General features: G+C 37.2%; 1 protein-coding gene across 4 annotated transcripts in view; it reads left to right on the top strand.

Annotated features, from left to right (window-relative positions):
• Positions 1-16524, top strand: part of tafa1b (TAFA chemokine like family member 1b) — a 196691-nt gene extending 180167 nt beyond the window's left edge. For 3 of the 4 annotated variants that reach the window (XR_001641499.1, XR_001641498.1, XR_001641500.1), the window contains 3 exons: positions 8524-8648; positions 10125-10211; positions 15743-16524. Coding sequence is in view for 1 of the 4 variants with exons in the window: in XM_016570003.1 (XP_016425489.1) it covers positions 8524-8648; positions 15743-15760 (143 nt within the window). In the remaining 3 variants the exon portion in view is untranslated. The remainder of the gene's footprint in view (positions 1-8523; positions 8649-10124; positions 10212-15742) is intronic. The other variant, XM_016570003.1, reaches the window with a different exon arrangement.
• The last annotated feature ends 3048 nt before the right edge of the window (positions 16525-19572 follow it).

Genomic DNA, 19572 nt, shown 5'->3' with positions numbered 1-19572 from the left:
GCAATGTAATTTTTCACAATAGTGAAATTATATTTCACAATTGCAACTTTATATATTACATTTGGGAATTTATGTCAAATTTGCAACAATTGCTACTTTACTGTATTTCAATTTTTTTTTTTTTTAATTGCAAGTTTATATCTCACAACTCTGACTTTATATATCACAGTTTAACTTTTTTTTATCTCAGTTTTGACTATAACACTTGCAACTTTGTCTTACATTGACTTCATGTCTCACAATTGCAACTTTTTACAATTTAATTGCAAACTTTTTCAGAGCTGTGACATTACAGTATATTTCAAAATAGCAACTTTAAATATTACAATTGGGATTTTATGAATCAACATTTTATATATCGAAACTGAGATTTTCTCATGAATGCAACCATTTAATATTTGCTATTAAATGGCTATACTATTACTATTACCGTTGCAACTTCTTTACTCTTGCAACTTTATATCTCATAACTGCAATTTTTAATCTTGTAATTGCAACCTCATTTGAGACAAAATTGTGACTTTGTATCTCACAATGTGATTTTTTTGGACCCTCTAAAATGAGAATGCCCTTTCCCTAATTCCACTTGCAGCTGACTAGCAATTAACAAATCATGGTTGTAACTAAAACCTTCTGGCTATTGAGGGCTGAGCCTTTCACTATGGTCTGTCCACACTTCCTATGCCAGTATGAAGCAGAAAAATACAGGAAAGAAAACTGCACAAACAAATTCACAAGGTAGTTTACCAGCAAGTATCAAAAAAAGTCTAATTCATGTGTTGAGAATCTTCTGAGCCTATATATAATCAGGCATTGTTTTGTGCATTTATTAAGAGCTATGAAGAAGAACACACACACACACATACTGTATGGTGAAGCTCACTTTGAAGAAAGGCTGAGGACTCTGAGGTCTATTCATTAAGAGTGGAGAGTTTTGACAGGGTCATGATTGAGAGGCCTTACGCTGCTCTTTGAATGTCTAATCAAGCCACACTTCTTCCTCTGTGTAAAACACTGAAACACTGGAGACCTGATCTTGGCTCCCCGTTAATTACACCCCAGGTTAATTAGAGCTGTTCGGCTCGCCCTCTGACCTTATCCGGCTTTATTGCGACCGTTACCTGCGCCTACTCAAAAAAGAAAACAGTCGTTCTGTCCTCACTAAGAGCTCAGCAAAGGCCTTATTTAATCAATCAGGTCATTAACAGACCGTTTCTCTGGAAAGAAAGAGTGGCTGAAGTGGATTTAAAGAGTGAGTTCATTCTTCACTTTGATGACGTTGAGGACAGCAGGGGGCGGGGCCAGAGTGGGCTGGCCATTATCTGCTCTGATGTATCGATCTGGACCCCGGCGCTGTGAATTAACACCTGCAAGAAAAGCACGAGAATTTAAAGTGTAATTGCTTAGCGCTCTTAATCTCCGCTGGAAGTGATCGATTGAGTGACATTGGGAAAACATGGTGTGCCGCTGAATCCATCCTGGAGTCCCTGGTGTTTTCATATAAAATTCAAAGCTAGATGGATGTGCCAAAATGAAACTCTTTTAGGTGCTGTAATTGCCATTATTATTTGGGTGTAATACTTTACAGTTTGGTATATTTTACACTTATATAATAAATTCAGTTTAAAATAAAATATTAAAACTAATCAAATCAAATTAAAAATGATAATTTATAGTTAATTGTAATAGCAATTACAGTGTTTAAATTAATTCAAAATATCTGCACATTTAATTCATGTAGTTTATACACAAGACTTTTGTAAACGGTAACATGAGTGCAAATGTAAATGTGTTATCTTTAAATAAGCTTTATTAATATTCACAAACTGTATTAATTTATTGTGTAAAATAGTATATAAACTAATATAAAATACTGAAAAATGTCAACGAAATTATTAATATTACGTATTTATTAAAACTTGTTTGAACGCCATGTGAAAAAACTTTTTGCCATTTTTATTTCACATCTTTAGTGAAACCATGCAACCATGACATTACATTTCATACACAAACAGTAACATGAATGTAAATGTATTGTCTTATTTTTACTTTTAATATTCACAAGAATTATTTATTTGTTTTTTTTATTTTAAATAAGCTTTATTAATGTTTAAAAACTTTATAAATGTATTTAATATGATAATTATGTAACATTTAAGAATATTAAAATATAAAATATTGAAAAAAAAAAATTTTTTTTGCTAATTTGTTTATATTTAGATATTCCTGGTGTCCTAGGCAAAGTTCATTATATAAGAAAAAAATTTAATTTTTTTCTTCAGTGAAACCATGTAACTATGCCGTGTGTTGAATCTCTTCTTATGGTTCCTCAAGGTGCTTCCTTTCACAGATGATTGACAGATACTTTGTCACTCTCAGTTTTGCTTTTGAATGAAATGTGTGTGTGTGTGTGTGTGTGTGTGTGTGTGTGTGTGTGTGGAAGTGTCACCTCTGCATCAGTGATAGACATCATAGTGTGATGTTAATGAAAAACCCTTTGACAGCTTGATTTATTTAATCCCGAGCAACAGACGACATTATCTGTTACCTGACAGTGCTGCCAACCTGCGTGCTGTTCGGGGTCACAGATCTACAAGCACGTCACAAGGTCCACACCTGCTCCCAATCATCCAGTACTTATGATGATCAAGGACCTTCAGCAAACGCAACCACAAGCCATTACAACACAAACCAGAAAAACTTCAATTTAAATCAGCCTACCTCTACCTACACTACTGCTCGGCAGCGACTCCAAGAAAACAGATGACCAGGAAAGTGAGACCTGGGCCCCATGGGTCCTGCTCTGCTCCAATAATCCACTTTTTCTTGCCCTCTCTTGGGAGAAAACACCATCCTGCTGAGGCTACGATGGCAAAAACGTTGCTGAAGTTGTGACTTTTTGATGGCCGGGAGGACCCTGAAGAGGGCGAGATGCTGGAGGGAACCATATAAGGATCAAGGCCCGGTGAGAAAGGCCTGACTTCAGGCTGAGAAGGTCACCTGAACAGGGTCTGGCATGAATCCAGACAGATAAAAGTCTGAGAGCAAAAGCACTGACCTTGGTGTCCTCTCTCGTGAACTCTCTTCCGCTTGCCAACTTTGCGATGGAAAGAGAGAGAGCGGGCCATCTGTCAGACGGGTCAAACGCTGGTGCGGTAGACATCAGACCATTTGTCTCACTTTGACTCTGCTGTATCCACACATTTAAGGACTGGCAGTAAGTGCTGGGAGTGTCTTCTGGAGTATTACAGAATTTGGAGGAAACCTGTTATGTTGCTCATGTTTTGTGTAAACTTGTTTTATCATGGAAACGTAGTATAAGTATACATTAGAAAAAGGTGTATAAATAAAATCATGTATAATTGTTTAATTAGAGTGAAAACAAAGCAGAGAGTGCATGATCCAGAGCGTGATGTTTTTATGAAACGGTTTAATAAAATAAGTTTCATTAATACTGAGTAAATTATATTTTAGACAGATGTGTCTAGTTAATTTTGGATATTTTTGCTCTACCAAGTTGCAACAACTAGATATACTTGGTTCCTGGATGAATCAATGAATCTGTTGAGTGAATGATTCAGTGACTCATAAAGTCATACACACATGATATGTGGCCTAAGTGGGCCGAAGGGGAAGGTTAGGACGATTCGTGCGATTTCTACCGAGGGGAACGCAGGATACGATTTCTATCGCGATTTCACTTATGTTTTCCTACCAAATTAGATATTAGTTATAGAGATGTAGTGTATGTTTTAGTGTATGCTAATGGCAGTCAGCTTTGCCATTTTTCAGGCAGTCTTGCACACCTTTTTCTTGCTGCATACATTCGCTTTGAAGAGGCCAAGACTACAAGTGTTGGTATTGGGACAGGCCAAGTAATTTGTTTTGTTACTTAAATAAATCAGTGTTTTGGAATGAATCAGTGCGTGATTCAAAGACACTTACATGTTTCATTTGTGAATGAATTAAATCCGAGGACCAGAACTATCTGTTGTATCATCAAATGTACATCTTCCAAATAGCCATCTTATAGTACAGGTGTTGTCCAAAATATAAATGTAGCCACATTCTGCTCAGACAGTACAAGCCTGAGTGCCCTGAATACAATTCTTTTTTTGTACAAAAAAGAAAGTCTCACATTTCATAGGCCAGAGTTTTAATCTGGGCTTCGGTGATTCCATCATTGCTCTGTTCCGTGGAATTGATTTCTTTCTCTTTTTTGCTTTTTTGCAGGTATTACTTGACTATTTTTCAAATGGCTTCAACATTTAGAGTGTCTGAATATCACTCCTTCACTGCCTGGTAATAAAAAAGAGGCTTGTTGGTTCCTCTCGATGTATGAGCTCAGGAACATTAAATCTGAGAACAAGCGCCTTGTGGCAAAACACCTGTGCAATATCTGCTCTCAAAAAAAGAATGCAGCATTTTGTGTAAAGTGTGTCATTCTGCGCTTCAGATCTATTTTTCACAGTTTCACTAAGTTTGACCACTCAGATGGGTGTTTTGGGTGTTGAAACACAACGGACAAGACGGACTATGATAACAAAACTAATATCTCATCTCTTCCGTGGATGACTAACTGCAGGTATTCGTCCTGCACAACAACACAATCCTATCTTTAACATGTACATGTATACACCCCCGCTGACCGCTAATTGCTTTGTGATTAAGATGGTACACAGTAAAACTGAGCTGTACAGAAAAGTGGCAGGTAAAGGAGTAGGAAGTGTCTGTGGTAATCACTCTCCATCCTGTTCAGACCAGAGGGAGTTTAGTGTTTAATGAACCTTGGGCTAGTGTGTGCACCGCACATGAGAGTGAGGAATTATGGGACAGATAGCACAGTCAGAGTTTGGGTATCTGTTGCTACAGAATCTACAGAAGGTCGCAATCTGTGGGAATGCTTTCTGACCTATAGTGGAGCTTCGGTGGGTGCCATGGTGTGTTTTTAATAAATAGTGATGTCATTTGAGAAAAAAATATCTTTAGATAAATAAATATGTGACCTGCTCTGTCATTCTCAGTAGTTTTGACCTTGTTAAAACAGTAGTTTTTAACATGTTAGCTGCACTGATTTATTCAAACATACATCAGATAATTGAGACAAAATATAATAGTTCAGTTATAATAGTAATAACTTTTTTACACTGTTTACCATTTTAGCATTATTCACATTTCTTAGGTTCTTTTTTTCACAATCTGTGGATTGTCTTTCACAGACGGATGAACCAGTTTACTGAAATGAACCTTCCAAAAGAATCAGTTTGCTTAAAGGAATCAAACTTCCTATCACTACTTTCTTGAGGTATATTAGGAGTGTCATTGGCATCCTTATGCGGTTTAAACACATATTGGGGTGATAACTGTAACTGTAAGCTGTAACTTTCCATAGACTCTCTGATTTTTATTCATGTTTATTATAGTAAAGAGAAAAAAATAATTGGTTCACTTGTGCACCACGCTGCTGACATTCAAGGCTTGCTTTTTTTTCACCGCAAACAACATATCATGAAGATTACTTTTATATGTAAGTTTTATCAAATTGCTGGATCTTGGATGTAACCCAGGCTTTCTCACTTGCACACCTATACCAAAAGTGCAAGCTGTGATTCAGGCTTTCACGGAGAAGTGAGAAAAATAGAATAAGTGTTTCAAAAAGACTGAAAACCAGCTGTTAAAATCTGAAGGATGTAAAGCAGTGAGCTAAGAGTCTGTTTGTGAGGAGAAAGGAGTCAGGCTCTGCTCAGATTTAGCTCAGTAGTGAGCGAGGATTGCGCTAAGACTTTATATTGATTAATTTTTACCTTTTAACCCTGGTGACAGACAGCAAAGATAGTGTACAGAATAATGAAATCTAAGTTGGACTTTTCACCTTCAAATCCCAAACAATTTACCTCAGAAAATACTCTTCACTGCAGCAGAACAAGAACAGTAGAAAATATGGTTTGTTGGTCGACAGACCTAAAGAGATAGTTCACCCCAAAATGATACATCTGTCATCATTTACTCGTCATTTTTTTCCAAACCTTACTTGATTTACTTTCTCCTGTGAAATTAAAAGAAAATATTTTGGGAAATGTGTCGGTACAATAGAAGTAAATAGTAACTACCGTTTTTCAAAATGTGTAATTTTGTGTGTAGAAGGAAGTAAGTCATACAAGTTTAGAACAGCATGACAATTTTCATTTCGAAATTTTTTTTTTTTGTATGTAAGGAAAGGAACATTTCAGGTTTGTTCAAGGTTTTATACGGTGGCAGAGAGAGCTCAACGCGCTGCAAATGAAAAAAAAAAACACATGCAAATAGAAAAAACACCTGCAAATTAAGAAAACAATTTCATCAATTTGACAACACACGCGCTGCAAATTCTCACAACACAACCAAAACAGAAACGTGCTGCAAATTCTCACAACACAAATACAGAAACGTGCTGTGAATACAAAACAAACAAACAAAAACAGAAATGCTGCAAATTCTCACAACACAAACACAAAGACGCTCTGCAAATTCTCACAACACAACCAAATACAGAAACGCGCTTCCCTTAAACATTTCCGATGTGGTCTGTGCATATTTGCAGCGCGTTTCTGTTTTTGTTTGTTTGTTTTGAATTTGCAGAGCGTTTTTGTTTGTGTTGTGAGAATTTGCAGCGCGTTTCTGTCTTTGGTTGTGTTGTGAGAATTTGCAGCGCATGTGTTGTCAAATTGATGAAGATGTTTTCTTAATTTGCTGGGGGGTTTTCTATTTGCATGTGTTTTTTCATTTGCAGCGCGTTGAGCTCTCTCGGCCACCGTAGTTTTACCTTATGATCATAAAATAAAAATGAAATAGGTAACGTGAACAATGTGAGCTGAAATATACACTGGATTTGACATAGATTGACTTAAATATTAAATTTTTTTAAATCAGTAGCTAAACGAATACACTAGCAGCTAGAGAATTGTCAATGTCTGAAGGAATTAAACTTTTAAACTACATATTTGTATGACTAGTGCAGCAAAAATGATGTTTTCCAAATCTTGGTTTAAAAAACACCTTTCATGTCTTTATACTGTGTTTTATTTAAAAAATATGGTCATTGAAATGATTTCCCTCTATGATGTTAGGGTGTTGGTTTGAAATAGAAGCTACACTAAAACTACGGAAAACATTTCGAGAGCTGGTTTCGTCGAGGGAAAACACATTGACTCGAGGCAGCCTCCATTTCTGTCGTCACCACGTGTCTTCCTCTCTTCCTCCTCCCTCTGTTGTGTGTAGCAGTGAATGCTCCCTGACACGTACACACACAAATACATACTCAAAACCCATGCTGATTACAAGTGTGTGGGGGGGGGTTCATGCTTTGCTTTTAGCCTGAGAGAAACTATTCAGCAAATGTTATTCAGTGAATATTTGTCAAAATATACTGAACGCCTTTTTAATTCAGTGTAATAGCAAAGTAAAATATGTGGCTTGTCACGTTGCACTTAAACCTGAGTTACCACGTTACCAATTAAACTAAAGAGTGCTTGCCTTATTAAATATTCATGCTCTTTGTTCAGTCACAGAAACTTTCACATGCTTCATCAGGTAAAGCAAAACAAGGCATAGCGGATTTACATGCTGACATTTCCACAGACGGACAATCAAATTAAAACCGGTCACATACTTGTTGCTAGTTCAGTCAATGGGATTGACCTCATAAATATGCAAATAAGAATTGTATCCCAGGGTTTACAAAAGTGCTGTATGAAATCTTGAAACCTGAATGTCTAGGATTCATTTCCAAACTCATGATAAATTATTAATAGCATGAGACAAGATAACCCATGATTAGAATGTTTAGAATAGTCCTGGTTAACTGTTTAAAGTGCAAAAAGCCAAGAATTGTCACATTGCTAAAGATTAATTTAATAAATCAGATATAGGGTGCTAAAGGTGCACCAGGTTAAAAGGAGCATTTGATTTTATTCTCCTCTAAATCATATATATATATATATATATATATATATATATACATATTTGTATTACTGTGAAGTCATAAATTTTTTTGGGATCTCCTTCAAATCTTTCAGAATATTTGTTTTTGAAAAAATATAATATAAAATAATTAATAAATGAACATTTTAATGACAGTATATTTATTAAACAAAAATTATTCAATCAAAATAAACAGAAATTAGTAAAGACTTTGCTGAAGTGATTTGTTTTGAACAAGAAATTTAGATATTATGCAAAACATTAATAATTAATAAATACTAGGAGTAAATACTGAGTGTTGGGTAAAACACTTCCCTTCCCTCTTCATACATTTATAAGATTTTTAAACAAAATAAATAACTTGTACTATTTTCCCACAAAGTACATTGCACTATTACTGTTCAATAGAAGAAAAAAAAATTCTGCACTAGTTTTTTTTCTGTACTATCATGCACTATGGGAGTAGTGTAAACCCCGCTGTACACTACGTTTAATTTGTCCACATGTTTGAAACTCTTTTTCTTGTTTGTGTGTGTGTGTGTGTGTGTGTCTGTCTGTCTGCAGCCTCCATCGTGATTGGGAAGTGGTGGTGTGAGATGGAGCCGTGTCTGGAGGGAGAGGAGTGTAAGACACTACCAGACAACTCCGGCTGGATGTGTTCCTCTGGGAACAAGATCAAGACCACGAGGGTGAGGGCTCGGAACATGCTGAACATCACTTCACACACATACAAACACACACATATACAATTATTATTTTTTTTTTTTTTCTGAAAAAATTATTCAGTTAAATGATTCAGTGACAAGAAATATTGTCTTATAAGACCACGGGACACATGTAACTCTGCACCTCACTAACCTGTTTATTCCTCATGATACCATGTGGCAGTAGTGTGTGTTCAGACAACACATCTTCTTCATTTAGTCCTAATGCAGCATTATAAAGATGCTGTGCTGAGTTCAACTTAAGAAATAAGAAACTAAATGAGTTCAGGACATCAAGGCACAAGTCAGACAAAAATAAACTAAATATCACAACTCTGACAGGAAGTACGCATGACACAATATTAAAACTTGATGAGCAGATCAGTATTCCCATACGCTGATTCAGTAGAGAGGTGACAGACAGCGGATCTGTGAGAATCATGTGACAGTGAACACAAGTAGATAGTGTTACGGGGGTTTGGTCCCTCCTTGGCATCTGCACGACTTTAAACTATCCCAAGCCCTGCTTATCCGATGGTGGCTGGATGATTTTCGAGATTTTCCAGGTAAGTCATGCATACAAACCTAATGAACCAGAGAAAGCATCTCTTGAATTATTAGTGTAAAAGTATCTTTAAACAGAATGAATAAAATAATGTGCCCACTTGTGTCAAGCAAGGAAAGTTTACACAAAAATGAAAATTGTCGTTGTTTACTCACACTCGTGTTGTTCCGATGCTCTTCCTTCACAACAATGACAAGGCTAGAAACTTTCAAGCTCCAAAAAAGTCAAAAGAAAAACATCAGAAAAGTGCTATTATCTGCTAGAGGAAATGGTAATCAGACCTTATTTACTGATTATTCATAATTCAAAACTCAATATTCACTGATAATCCTGCCCTAAAGCTCACGTCTAGACCAAGTTTGCATTCATTTTTGTACAAATTAAAAAATGAAATGCCATGTTTGGTTGCTACACACACAAGAATCAGTGGCGAAGCATCTAATGCACCATTTTGGAATTTGGATTTGGGATGATGAAAGCTTTGGTAAAGATGAATAATCTAGGTTAATGCTTTCTAAACGTTCAGTCTTTACTTCACAAAAGCATTAAAAGTATTATACGGAATATAGCATACAAATCATGTCGACTGCAACTTTTTTTGTTCTTATTTGGAGCCTGACAGCTCATTGTTTGGCAATAGTTGCGTAGCAGTTCTTCAAAGATTTCTACTTTTTGGTTTGGGGTGACATGAAGGTGAGTAAATGACAACAGAATTGACATTTTAAGGTGAATTCTTCCTTAATCTCTCATTGAGAATGAATAGAAAAAACTGTAAAGAAACAACCAAATTTACTCATCTTTTCAAAGGTAGTAATTAGAGCACAGGTAAATGGGAAAGAAAACCCCACTCTTGATATTAAACTTCCTTTTTTCCCCCCTCATATCTTTCTTCCCAGAACACCCAGCCATATTCGACTTTTTAGCTCTGAGGGCCACCGAAGCTGGCTCGCCAGAAGCTCAGCGGCGTCCTTCTCCTCATCAAGGTTGGCATTTCCATTTTTTTTAAACATCTTGAGCCATATGATTAGGCTTGCACATTTTAATCACTGCTCATCAACATCATTACAGTCCCAAACATAATTATTGCTGAGTCAGTGTTTGTGTTTGTGAGTGTGTTTATATGCTGCGGATGATTAAAAAGCCACAAATATATTCCTCCTCCAGTGTCTATTCTCCCGTCAGGGTAATTTATAAGTGTGCGCACACACGAACATAATGAAAAATGTGAACGCGGCAGTCTGCGCAGTAATTACCGCATAGAAACCGATGAAGTAACAGATGCACAAGCAAACCGTCTTTGTCGTGTGCAGTCACACACTCCAAAACATACTATGCCATTGTACTAATGCAGCATAATTGCATGCATGCAAACACGCAGTCACACGCACCCAGGGACAGGCTCAAATTAATGAGCGTGCAAACACACACGCACTGCGAAAAGGGCTCAAGCATGACCGTGTAGTCGGTAATAAGTGCATAATGCTGAAATCAGTATTTTGCCTCGTCGTTTGCTTCTATTGTCTGCAGTTTTGTAAGCTCCAAGGCATGGTGAGGATTGGATTACCATGTTTGTTTGTGGGTTCCCCAGCGTTATCCCATTTTCTTTGAGGTGTGCAGGGTGTATTTGTGCATGTGTGTGTAGGTGTGCACTTCCTGTAACCTCCTAGCCTGGAGTGTCTGATCTGCTTCACTGGAGAGTTGGTATCTGTTTGAGTCCAGCGCTGGCTTTCTATAAACACCTTTGACCATCTTGCTGGCTCGGTCACCTTCATCCCCCATCCCGACCCAGCATTCCCTCCCGGTCCTTTCAAGGCAATCTAAGGATGTCTATGATCAGAACAAACAAAAAGAAAGCTAAATGCTAAAACTGTCACTTGCAGTATTTTTATTTATTTTTTGCTCTGAAAACTACGGTTTAAGCACTCACGCTTACACACACAAGCTTGTTTACTCACAAACGCTGGTGTGGCGTCCATTCTCGTTTTTTCAAATTGGCATGTGAGTAAGAAAAAGCCAAAGCGTGTGCCTGACACCTTTTTTCTCTTTTTTTCTTTATGTCTTACAGAGAGGGACCCCTCCTTGCCTGTAGCTCCAGACAAGGCAGGCCTCTTTTGAGGAAGGCACACAGTGAAAGAGGCTGAGAGACACCCTCACCCTCGCCGTGCATTTACCTACTTATACCTGTTCCTAATGGCTATATCATTCCGTTCCTTAAAATACAACCAAAATCAATGCGTAAACACGAAGACAAGCTTTACATCCTCCCCCAGTTCATGTAACCTCATCTGCCTCATTTGGGAGGAGAGTTGGACTCAACCTGTAGCTATTGTACGGCTGTGAGCCATGTTCTCCAGGCTGGATAAATCACCTCAGGACTGGCCCTTTAATCCAACGTCAGAGGCCAGAACAAAGCATCCCAATCTCATTAGTGTTTATAGGTATCCATACATACATTTGGATAGATGGTGAAGTGTACAATATGGACATATTGACAGCATCTAAAATGTATTCAGTTATGCAGAGATTTAGAAACAAATATATGATCCCTTTATATTATATTTATATTATACACATCTGTACAGTTACATTTTACAACTATAGACATTTTGAGCCCATAATCCCACAAAAAACTGTAAAAAAGAAAAAGAAAAAAGAATAGGCATATAAATGTACAATGGCAATCATTTTAATTACAATTTACCATAGTATTATATCTATATTTTATTTTATTTATTTTTACTTTTTGCATTTATTATGATAGAACAGATCAGAACTGACAGGAAGCAAAGTGAGAGAGATAGGGGCAGGATCAGGAAAGGTTCTCGAGTCGGGATTTGAACTCAGGCGCAACGGCGCTGAATGTCGGCGTGCTGCCCACAAAGCTATCGGCACCGACTTATCAGTGTTGGGTGTAACTAGTTACTAAGTAATTAGTTACTGTACTTTAATTACTTTTCCCTTGAAAAAGTAAAGTAAGGGAATACTCTTATTTTTTCTAACCTTAAAATGCATGCTTTTTATGTACCCTTCTCACTTTAAATACTTTGGTGAGTTAATAAGAATATTGGTAACACTTTAGTGTCCAATTCTCACTATTAACTTGTTTGTTATTAGCATGAATATTACTGGGGTATTGGCTGTTTATTGTTACTTAAAAAGCACATATTAATGTCTTATTCTGCAAGACCTTATTCTAAATCCTTAATCCTATCCAATTCTTCAATTTAATTGTCAACAACTACTTTATTAAGTATTAATAAGCAGTAATTAGGAGTATATTGAGGGAAAAGTATAGTTAGTTGATAGTAAACAGTTAGTTAATAGTGAGAATTGGACCCTAATCTAAAGTGTGACCAGAATAATTTATGTAGTTATCTATTATTTATTTGAAAGAATTAAAAGAACTGTTGAATGTCTATCCTTGTATCCTTCATTAAGTTTGATATAGGATTTAGAAAGTAATCAGTAAGAAGTAATTAAATACTTTTTGGAGAGAGTAATTTGTACAGTAATCTAATTACACTGTTGATGATGTAATTAGTAACTAGTAATTAATTACTTTTTTTTAGAGTAACTTACCCAACACAGCGACTTATATCTATATTTTAAAGTCTTTTTCATGAAGAAGTTGGTTAGAAGACATTGGAGACCAAACATTGTATCGCTTAAAAGTTTCAATGATGCAAAGTCACAGTGGATGGGTCCAATTGTCTGTGAGTTCAATTGTGGTCTTTTCTCACACAAATCTATCATGTTTTATGGTGACTTGAAATGTAATGTATGAATAGAATGGATTACATCTATTATTATTATTATTATATAGTGTATTTGGCATTCTTTGGTGAAACTTTAAAACGAGTTGAATATGGCAGCAGAAATCGCAAAGCAGGTTGAGATAAATGCTTTAAATACAGTAAATGTGATGGCATTGAACATATTTCATAAATGTCTTCAGTTATATACAATAAAGTCAACCTATTAGTTCCATTAATACAATATTATATTAAGTTCAGAAACATTTCATACGTCTCTAAGGTTGTTTATATGTTAAATCTAAACATTTTAGATGTTTTCAATATGTTAATATTGTACATTTCAGTGTCTAAGTACATGTACAAAACTGCACATGTCCTAGAACTACACTTTAATGAGATCACATTGTGATAACGAGTGTGAGTATCCGACAAATTTGTCCACTAAACCGGATTTTTTCCCCCTGCATGTTCCACAAAATTGAGAAATTGTAATGGCTTGCCATTTCCTCTCTGTTTCCTCATGTCTTTGAAACACATGTTCTTAACAGGAGGCTTTTTACAAGATACCTGTACTGTTTAAAGAATCCCATCTGTGTGGATTTTCAGAGCAAAAGTAATCTGCCAAGTGATGGTTTAAGATTAAATCACATGATGATTAAGTCAGTTTGTCCCAAGAGTCCTGTTGAACCCAGAGCTTTGACTGTATCTGTATCACTTTCGGCTGTCAATGTCACATTAAATTAATTCTAACACATTCATGCTGTCTGGAGTCTTGCTGTATGCTATCCTCATTTAAAAGTCACATTCAACAGCTGCATAACCTAAACCATATTGCATTTTTAGCGCATGGAGCATGCACAACAAAATTGAGATATCATTTGAGAATTAAAATGCAAATAGTGTACAACGAATGTCTTTGGGATGTGCTTTTAACCCTGGATCCAGCCAATCAATGGAAGCTGTAGCAGACAGTAGAGGACACCTGAGCAGAGATGGAGGAAATATGGCAGCATTTGCATAGATTCCAATATAACTAACCACACTGGGAGACGCAGAGCCATGCATACTAGCAGACAGCCGAAGACAAATTGCATCAGGGTCACAATACTGCTTCTTGCGTTGTATGTGGGGGTTGGAAGTTGCACAGCATGCAAAAGCTTTTATTTGGAGAGGGAAGACTAGGAACATTCGGCTTAGGACAAAGAGCTGTCAGCTAACGTTTACATGTATATAAAACAAGCATTTAAGTCCAGCAAATCAGCTTATTTTACAAAAAGAGATTTTTGCATTCTTTGTGAAAGAAGCAGCTGTTTTCCCTGTCTCATGTTAGCATTGGTGCAGTGCCACAGAAGTGCAGGATATTACTGATGTTAGCCAGGGTGCTGTGTTTGGTTGTCATTGGCTGGCTAACCTCTTTTGATTGGCATGAACTGGTCCCTTTCCAGAGGGGATCTGTTATGATGGACAGCTCCTCCTCTGCCGTGCCTTGCGCAGGATGATGGGAGCACGCGGACCGTAACTCTGCCGCATGATAGCTGTCTGTCTGTTGGGTTATAGGGTGCCCCAAGGGGTGCTTCTAATTTCTGTCCCCAGTCACTCTCTCTGTCTCTGTCTATGTCTCTCTCTCAATCTGTAGCTCACACCTGGCTGCCTTCCTTCACATCTAGACGGAGAAATGTCAGCATATGCTTTATGTGCTGAGGGCAAGGCCACAGGCTTGAGCATTTAATTAGCTTCATTGCACTACTGACTTCACAACTTTATGATAAAAACACCACCTAGCTCTGAGTGGGATGGATTGATTGATGGATGGATGATTGGATGATTTTGAAAATATTGTATGTGTAACAATCATGCCAGTAAAGTACTTCTCTAGACAGACAGAGATACACGGACAGACAGACAGTCAGATAGAGAAACAGAGATCTATCTATCTCTGACTGTCTGTCTGTCTGTCATTCTCTACCTTACTTCTCATTTATCTCTCAGAGAGATAGACAGGCAGAGATCTATCTATATATCTATCTATCTATCTATCTGTCTGTCTGTCTGTCTGTTGTTCTCTGCCTAACTTCTCATTTATCTCTCAGATAGATAGATAGACAGACAGACAGACAGACACTCAGCAGTGGTGTCATAATGTATGTGGCGTGTTTGAGATTGATATTAAACATTGATTGTGTGAAGACTGCGACATGTTCGTTCAGCGACAAGCTTTTTGGAAGCACATCTAAAGACGATTTGCGCTGACATAAGATTGGCTAATCGTTAGTGACTGTGGCTGTTATCGTGCATTTCCTCCAGTCTGAGGAGAGAGAAGACAAATCGTTAATAACGGTCTGAGTGAAGCACAATGTAGCATTGAGAGCACGACACACTCAACAGACAGACTAAATAGGGGTCCCTGAAGTCACAAAGAGAGAGAACGGAGGGGACGGAGAAACAGAGAGGAAGAAAATAATCTTATTTCCCTCTTGGCAATGCTACTGAGCTCTTTTCACTGTGCAGTGTAAACAGGGAACATACAGAGATGGCAGATGGGCAACTGAAAACATTACACGTTCTGTGCCAATCGGTCCACTAACAGTATAGATATGTTACAGTAGACAAATTACAATCATCTACACACAAACAATAGCTCCACAGTTCAAAGGAGCTTTCTTTGCTGGTTTGAAAATCTGGGATTCGTTCTTCACCAGTATTTCTTCTTTGTTCTAAGCATGCATGTGTGTTTTCTCTCCCTTTTTGTCTGTTTTTAGATTCATCCCCGGACCTAACAAAGAGCTCCTTCACAGGCAGTGAATGTGGATTCTTTCTGTCAGAATGGACGAAACCATTCATTCCAAGGGGTGTTTGACTGGATTACCTGTGACTGAACAATAAAGAAGGACATTTTTGGGGATAAAGACCAGATTTGCTCATTCGGTGCCAAGGAATATGACAAATAGAAATAAAGCAGGCTAATCTGTGTTTTTGATCAATGAGCCCAACACTGCGGACTCTACCGTGTCTAATTCTCTCGATTTTCTGCGTTTCTCCTCACCACCTTCCTCTGGTTCTAAACTCATACAGCTTAGGGGAGCCGTTTACTGGATTTCAAATTATATTTGATATATTTGAAAACTTTATGTCCCTAGGTAAACTGGACAATCCTGATATAAGCTGCGAATGACTGTATGAAGGATCATGACGGATAAGCACTGGTCTGTGAAAATGAGGTGGAAATCAATAGGAGATTTTTTTTCCCATCCCGCCACCAGTTTGTCGTTCTGTGTCCGCACTGGCTTTGGTAAAAGACTAGGAGCTCATGAAGCCCTGCTATTTCCCTCCACTTCTGAGTTTACCGCTCACCGCTAGTGTCCACATGCTGTCCATTTGGAAGATCCCCCAGGTCAAAGGTCCACCTCACTGTCTACAACTACTTGGGCCAGATATCTTTTTATTTGTCGGCATGCTCAATGTATTTTGTGGGAGCTTTGTATTGAAACTAACTGTATATATACATATAGATACATATTAAAAGACATCATATGACGATCTATCATGCCCTAAACCTATTCAGTGGGTTTGAATTAAGACTGTATTCTTGGTTTTGTTTCCTTGAATTACTGGATGAATCCCTAATTTAAGGCTATCTGTGGAAATACATATTCTCTTGATGTAATGGAAATCTAGCATTTTTTTTGCTTGATGGAGAATTTGTTCCATTGGATCCATGATGACAAAAAAAAAAAAACTGAGGAAAATTCACTAAACAGTTGCAACACAATATTACAGCGCAAACATCTTTAGTGCTAAAATAGCACTGAGCTGTAAGTATTCGTTTTCAGCCCAAACAAACAAGTTTCCATACAAATTAGACTTATAATAGATTGCGGCTTATTCACAAAACTCTACTGCTACTCTAGTGCTACTACCGCTGGCGGAAATCAGATGGAAAATGACTTTATGTACATTTTCTACTGATCACAGCAACAGTAATTCAACAAGTAATGAGCAAATAATGGAGAAGTGCAGATGTGCGGAGTGGTCAACCACACTTGGTGCTGTACGGTCCCATTAAAGTATGTCAAATTATGGTAGTGTATCCACTGTATCCTCCACAACCATAATGCACAGAAGCAACCAGCAAATTTGGGAATTGTGCCATGCAGATTTCCGGGTGCTTTTGTTCTATTATCTATAGTTGCGTAATTCTGAATCGGGCAGTTAAACACAACAAACAATGTAATTAATTGCCTCTGTCGGCAGGCGCAACTCATTCTTAGTGAATTTCCCAAAGATATCAGTCTGTCGACCCAATAAAAGAGGCCACAGTCACCTACTGGATCTCAGATTACCATTCATATAGGCAAGTCTAACTCCAGTTCAATCCATGATCCAGTTTGTTCTGTGCTGTTCTGAGAATAGGTAGGCTTCATTATGCTTGTGTAGGTTTCATAAATACAAGACAATAGAAAGCATTCATTTTGTTAATGGTGATAACCATGATAACCAAACACTGAATCTGTGTCACTGGACAGAAACCTGAATCAGTTCGGAAAAATGAAGCCCTAATTTGGTAGGGTCAGTGCAGTAGGGAACATTCGTTTTTACCATCTTAACAATTACCATACCTCCACATGAATTATGCGGGAGATGGCCATTCAGAATGCCACATTACACATACTTTTAGTTTTCTGTGTAATCCAGTTTCAGTGGTTGGCAAAAAAAGTGGGCTTCATTTCTCTTTACTGGCATTAGTAGACATGCAACTACAGTAGCTTTGGTAGATAAACATGCAGCCTTATCAGAAGCAAATCAATATTAAAATGTTTTTCTATAAACTGTGTCTACCTTTATGTCTCTGTCAGTAATGCTGTTCTCTGTTGATTAGCATGTTTTATCCATTTAATTACACGCGTTGTTGTTGACGTTTTATGTCATCTCTGGATATGGGGAACACCGATGTTTTAAACAGACTAGTCTCAAAGAAAACAATTAATCTTTAGTTTCTCACACTGATAATCTCTTAGTGAAAGAATAGAAGGGGAAAACGATGTTGAGTCGCTTAGACATTTTAGACACAGTTTTGCAATTACTTGCCTATTTTGGTCCACTAAAATAATTATAGAAATGAAAATAAGTCCAAAAATGAAGCCACAGCAGAGCAGTTGCACATTTCCAGTAGTGTCCTTCCTGAATGAATCAGTGTTTTTGAATGCATCGCTTGAGTGAATCATTAAATGACTCGCTCACAAAACAGTTGCAGAAAATTGTGTTGTTCCTGAATGAATAAAAGTTTTTGAACAAATTTGTTGCCGCCACCTACTGGCATAAAAATGTAACCTGCAGAAAAAAAATCAGAATGACTGTCTGAAGTCAAATTGGAGAGTCAGAACGAACTGTTGTATAATTATGTCTTTCAAAGTTTTCCTCTCAAATAGGAAAGCTGACCTCCACTGTTTTCTCCAGGATTTTCGGAATTGGGACTGAAAACTTGTCTTCAACAATGAAACATTACACAGAAATTCTGCAGTTTGATTTTTGTATATATACTGTAAAAATACAGAAACTGAAAATCCATATTGTGGGCATTATTCAAATGCTTGCTCATGAGGTACTTTGAGGTATGTGTAATCATGGTAAATATGCCCAGTCTCGTGAAGCCTTTTAAACAGGAAAACATATTCAATGCTAAAGCAAGATGTGCATCTTTGCCTACAGGGCAGTGTTTACATTCTGTATATACAGACATAACTGGATCTTTGATTTATATCATTCCCTGTGGCAGGCTGCATTTATCAGCATTGCCCATTTTGTTATTCAATTAGGATACAAATTTTCAGTTCTACACCAAGAATATTCCCATCTGACTCCCATAATAAATCTTCCTTACTGAAATTCTTCAGGTTTGCTTCCTCTCCTCAAGTACCATATTATTAATCATTTAATGTAAAAAAAAAAACTCCGCTTTTTTGTTTCAAGTCATTTTTTCTATCAGCTAAGTCACAGAGGGCCAGAGATTGACAGCTACATCGATCTCCCAGCAGTTTTCCCAGAATGCTAAGCAGGGAATTACAAACAAAAAGCTGTGTTTTCTCTTCTTCAATGAGGCGTTTCCTCATTTTGCTGTTGTTTTTCTATCTAAAAGGATTCAGAGCCTCAGTGTGCATTTAATGCCTTATAGGAACCAGGGGCCGCCGCCGCTGAGACAGAATGGTGAGATTATTGTGGAGGGAAAAAAAGTATGTAAATGGGATACAAGCAGGGTTTGAAATTAACTTTTTCACTCACCAGCGGAAACTTCAGTCGAGTTCTAGGAAGAGGCTTCTGCTCTTGGCTTTATTTATAACCATTGTATGATTATTTGAATGGGAAAGTTATTGTACATTACAACATTACAGGCCATGTTTACAATGACTGCAATAATGAATGCTGCTATTGACAATACTCTGAAAAGTAAATGTCAGCAGCATTTTCATATACCTTAATTCAAATGTAGTCATGTTTGGAATAAGTCTAATTGAATTAAAGAAATAGTTGACCCAAAAACTAAAATTATATAATTGCTTACTCACCCCTGTAACGTTCCAAACCCAAATGACTC

This window comes from Sinocyclocheilus rhinocerous, unplaced genomic scaffold, assembly GCF_001515625.1.
Source record: "Sinocyclocheilus rhinocerous isolate Xijiao unplaced genomic scaffold, SAMN03320098_v1.1 scaffold711, whole genome shotgun sequence".
NCBI lineage: Eukaryota > Metazoa > Chordata > Actinopteri > Cypriniformes > Cyprinidae > Sinocyclocheilus > Sinocyclocheilus rhinocerous.
The sequence above is the reverse complement of the archived record's forward strand: the minus strand, read 5'-3'. Positions and strand labels throughout refer to the sequence as shown.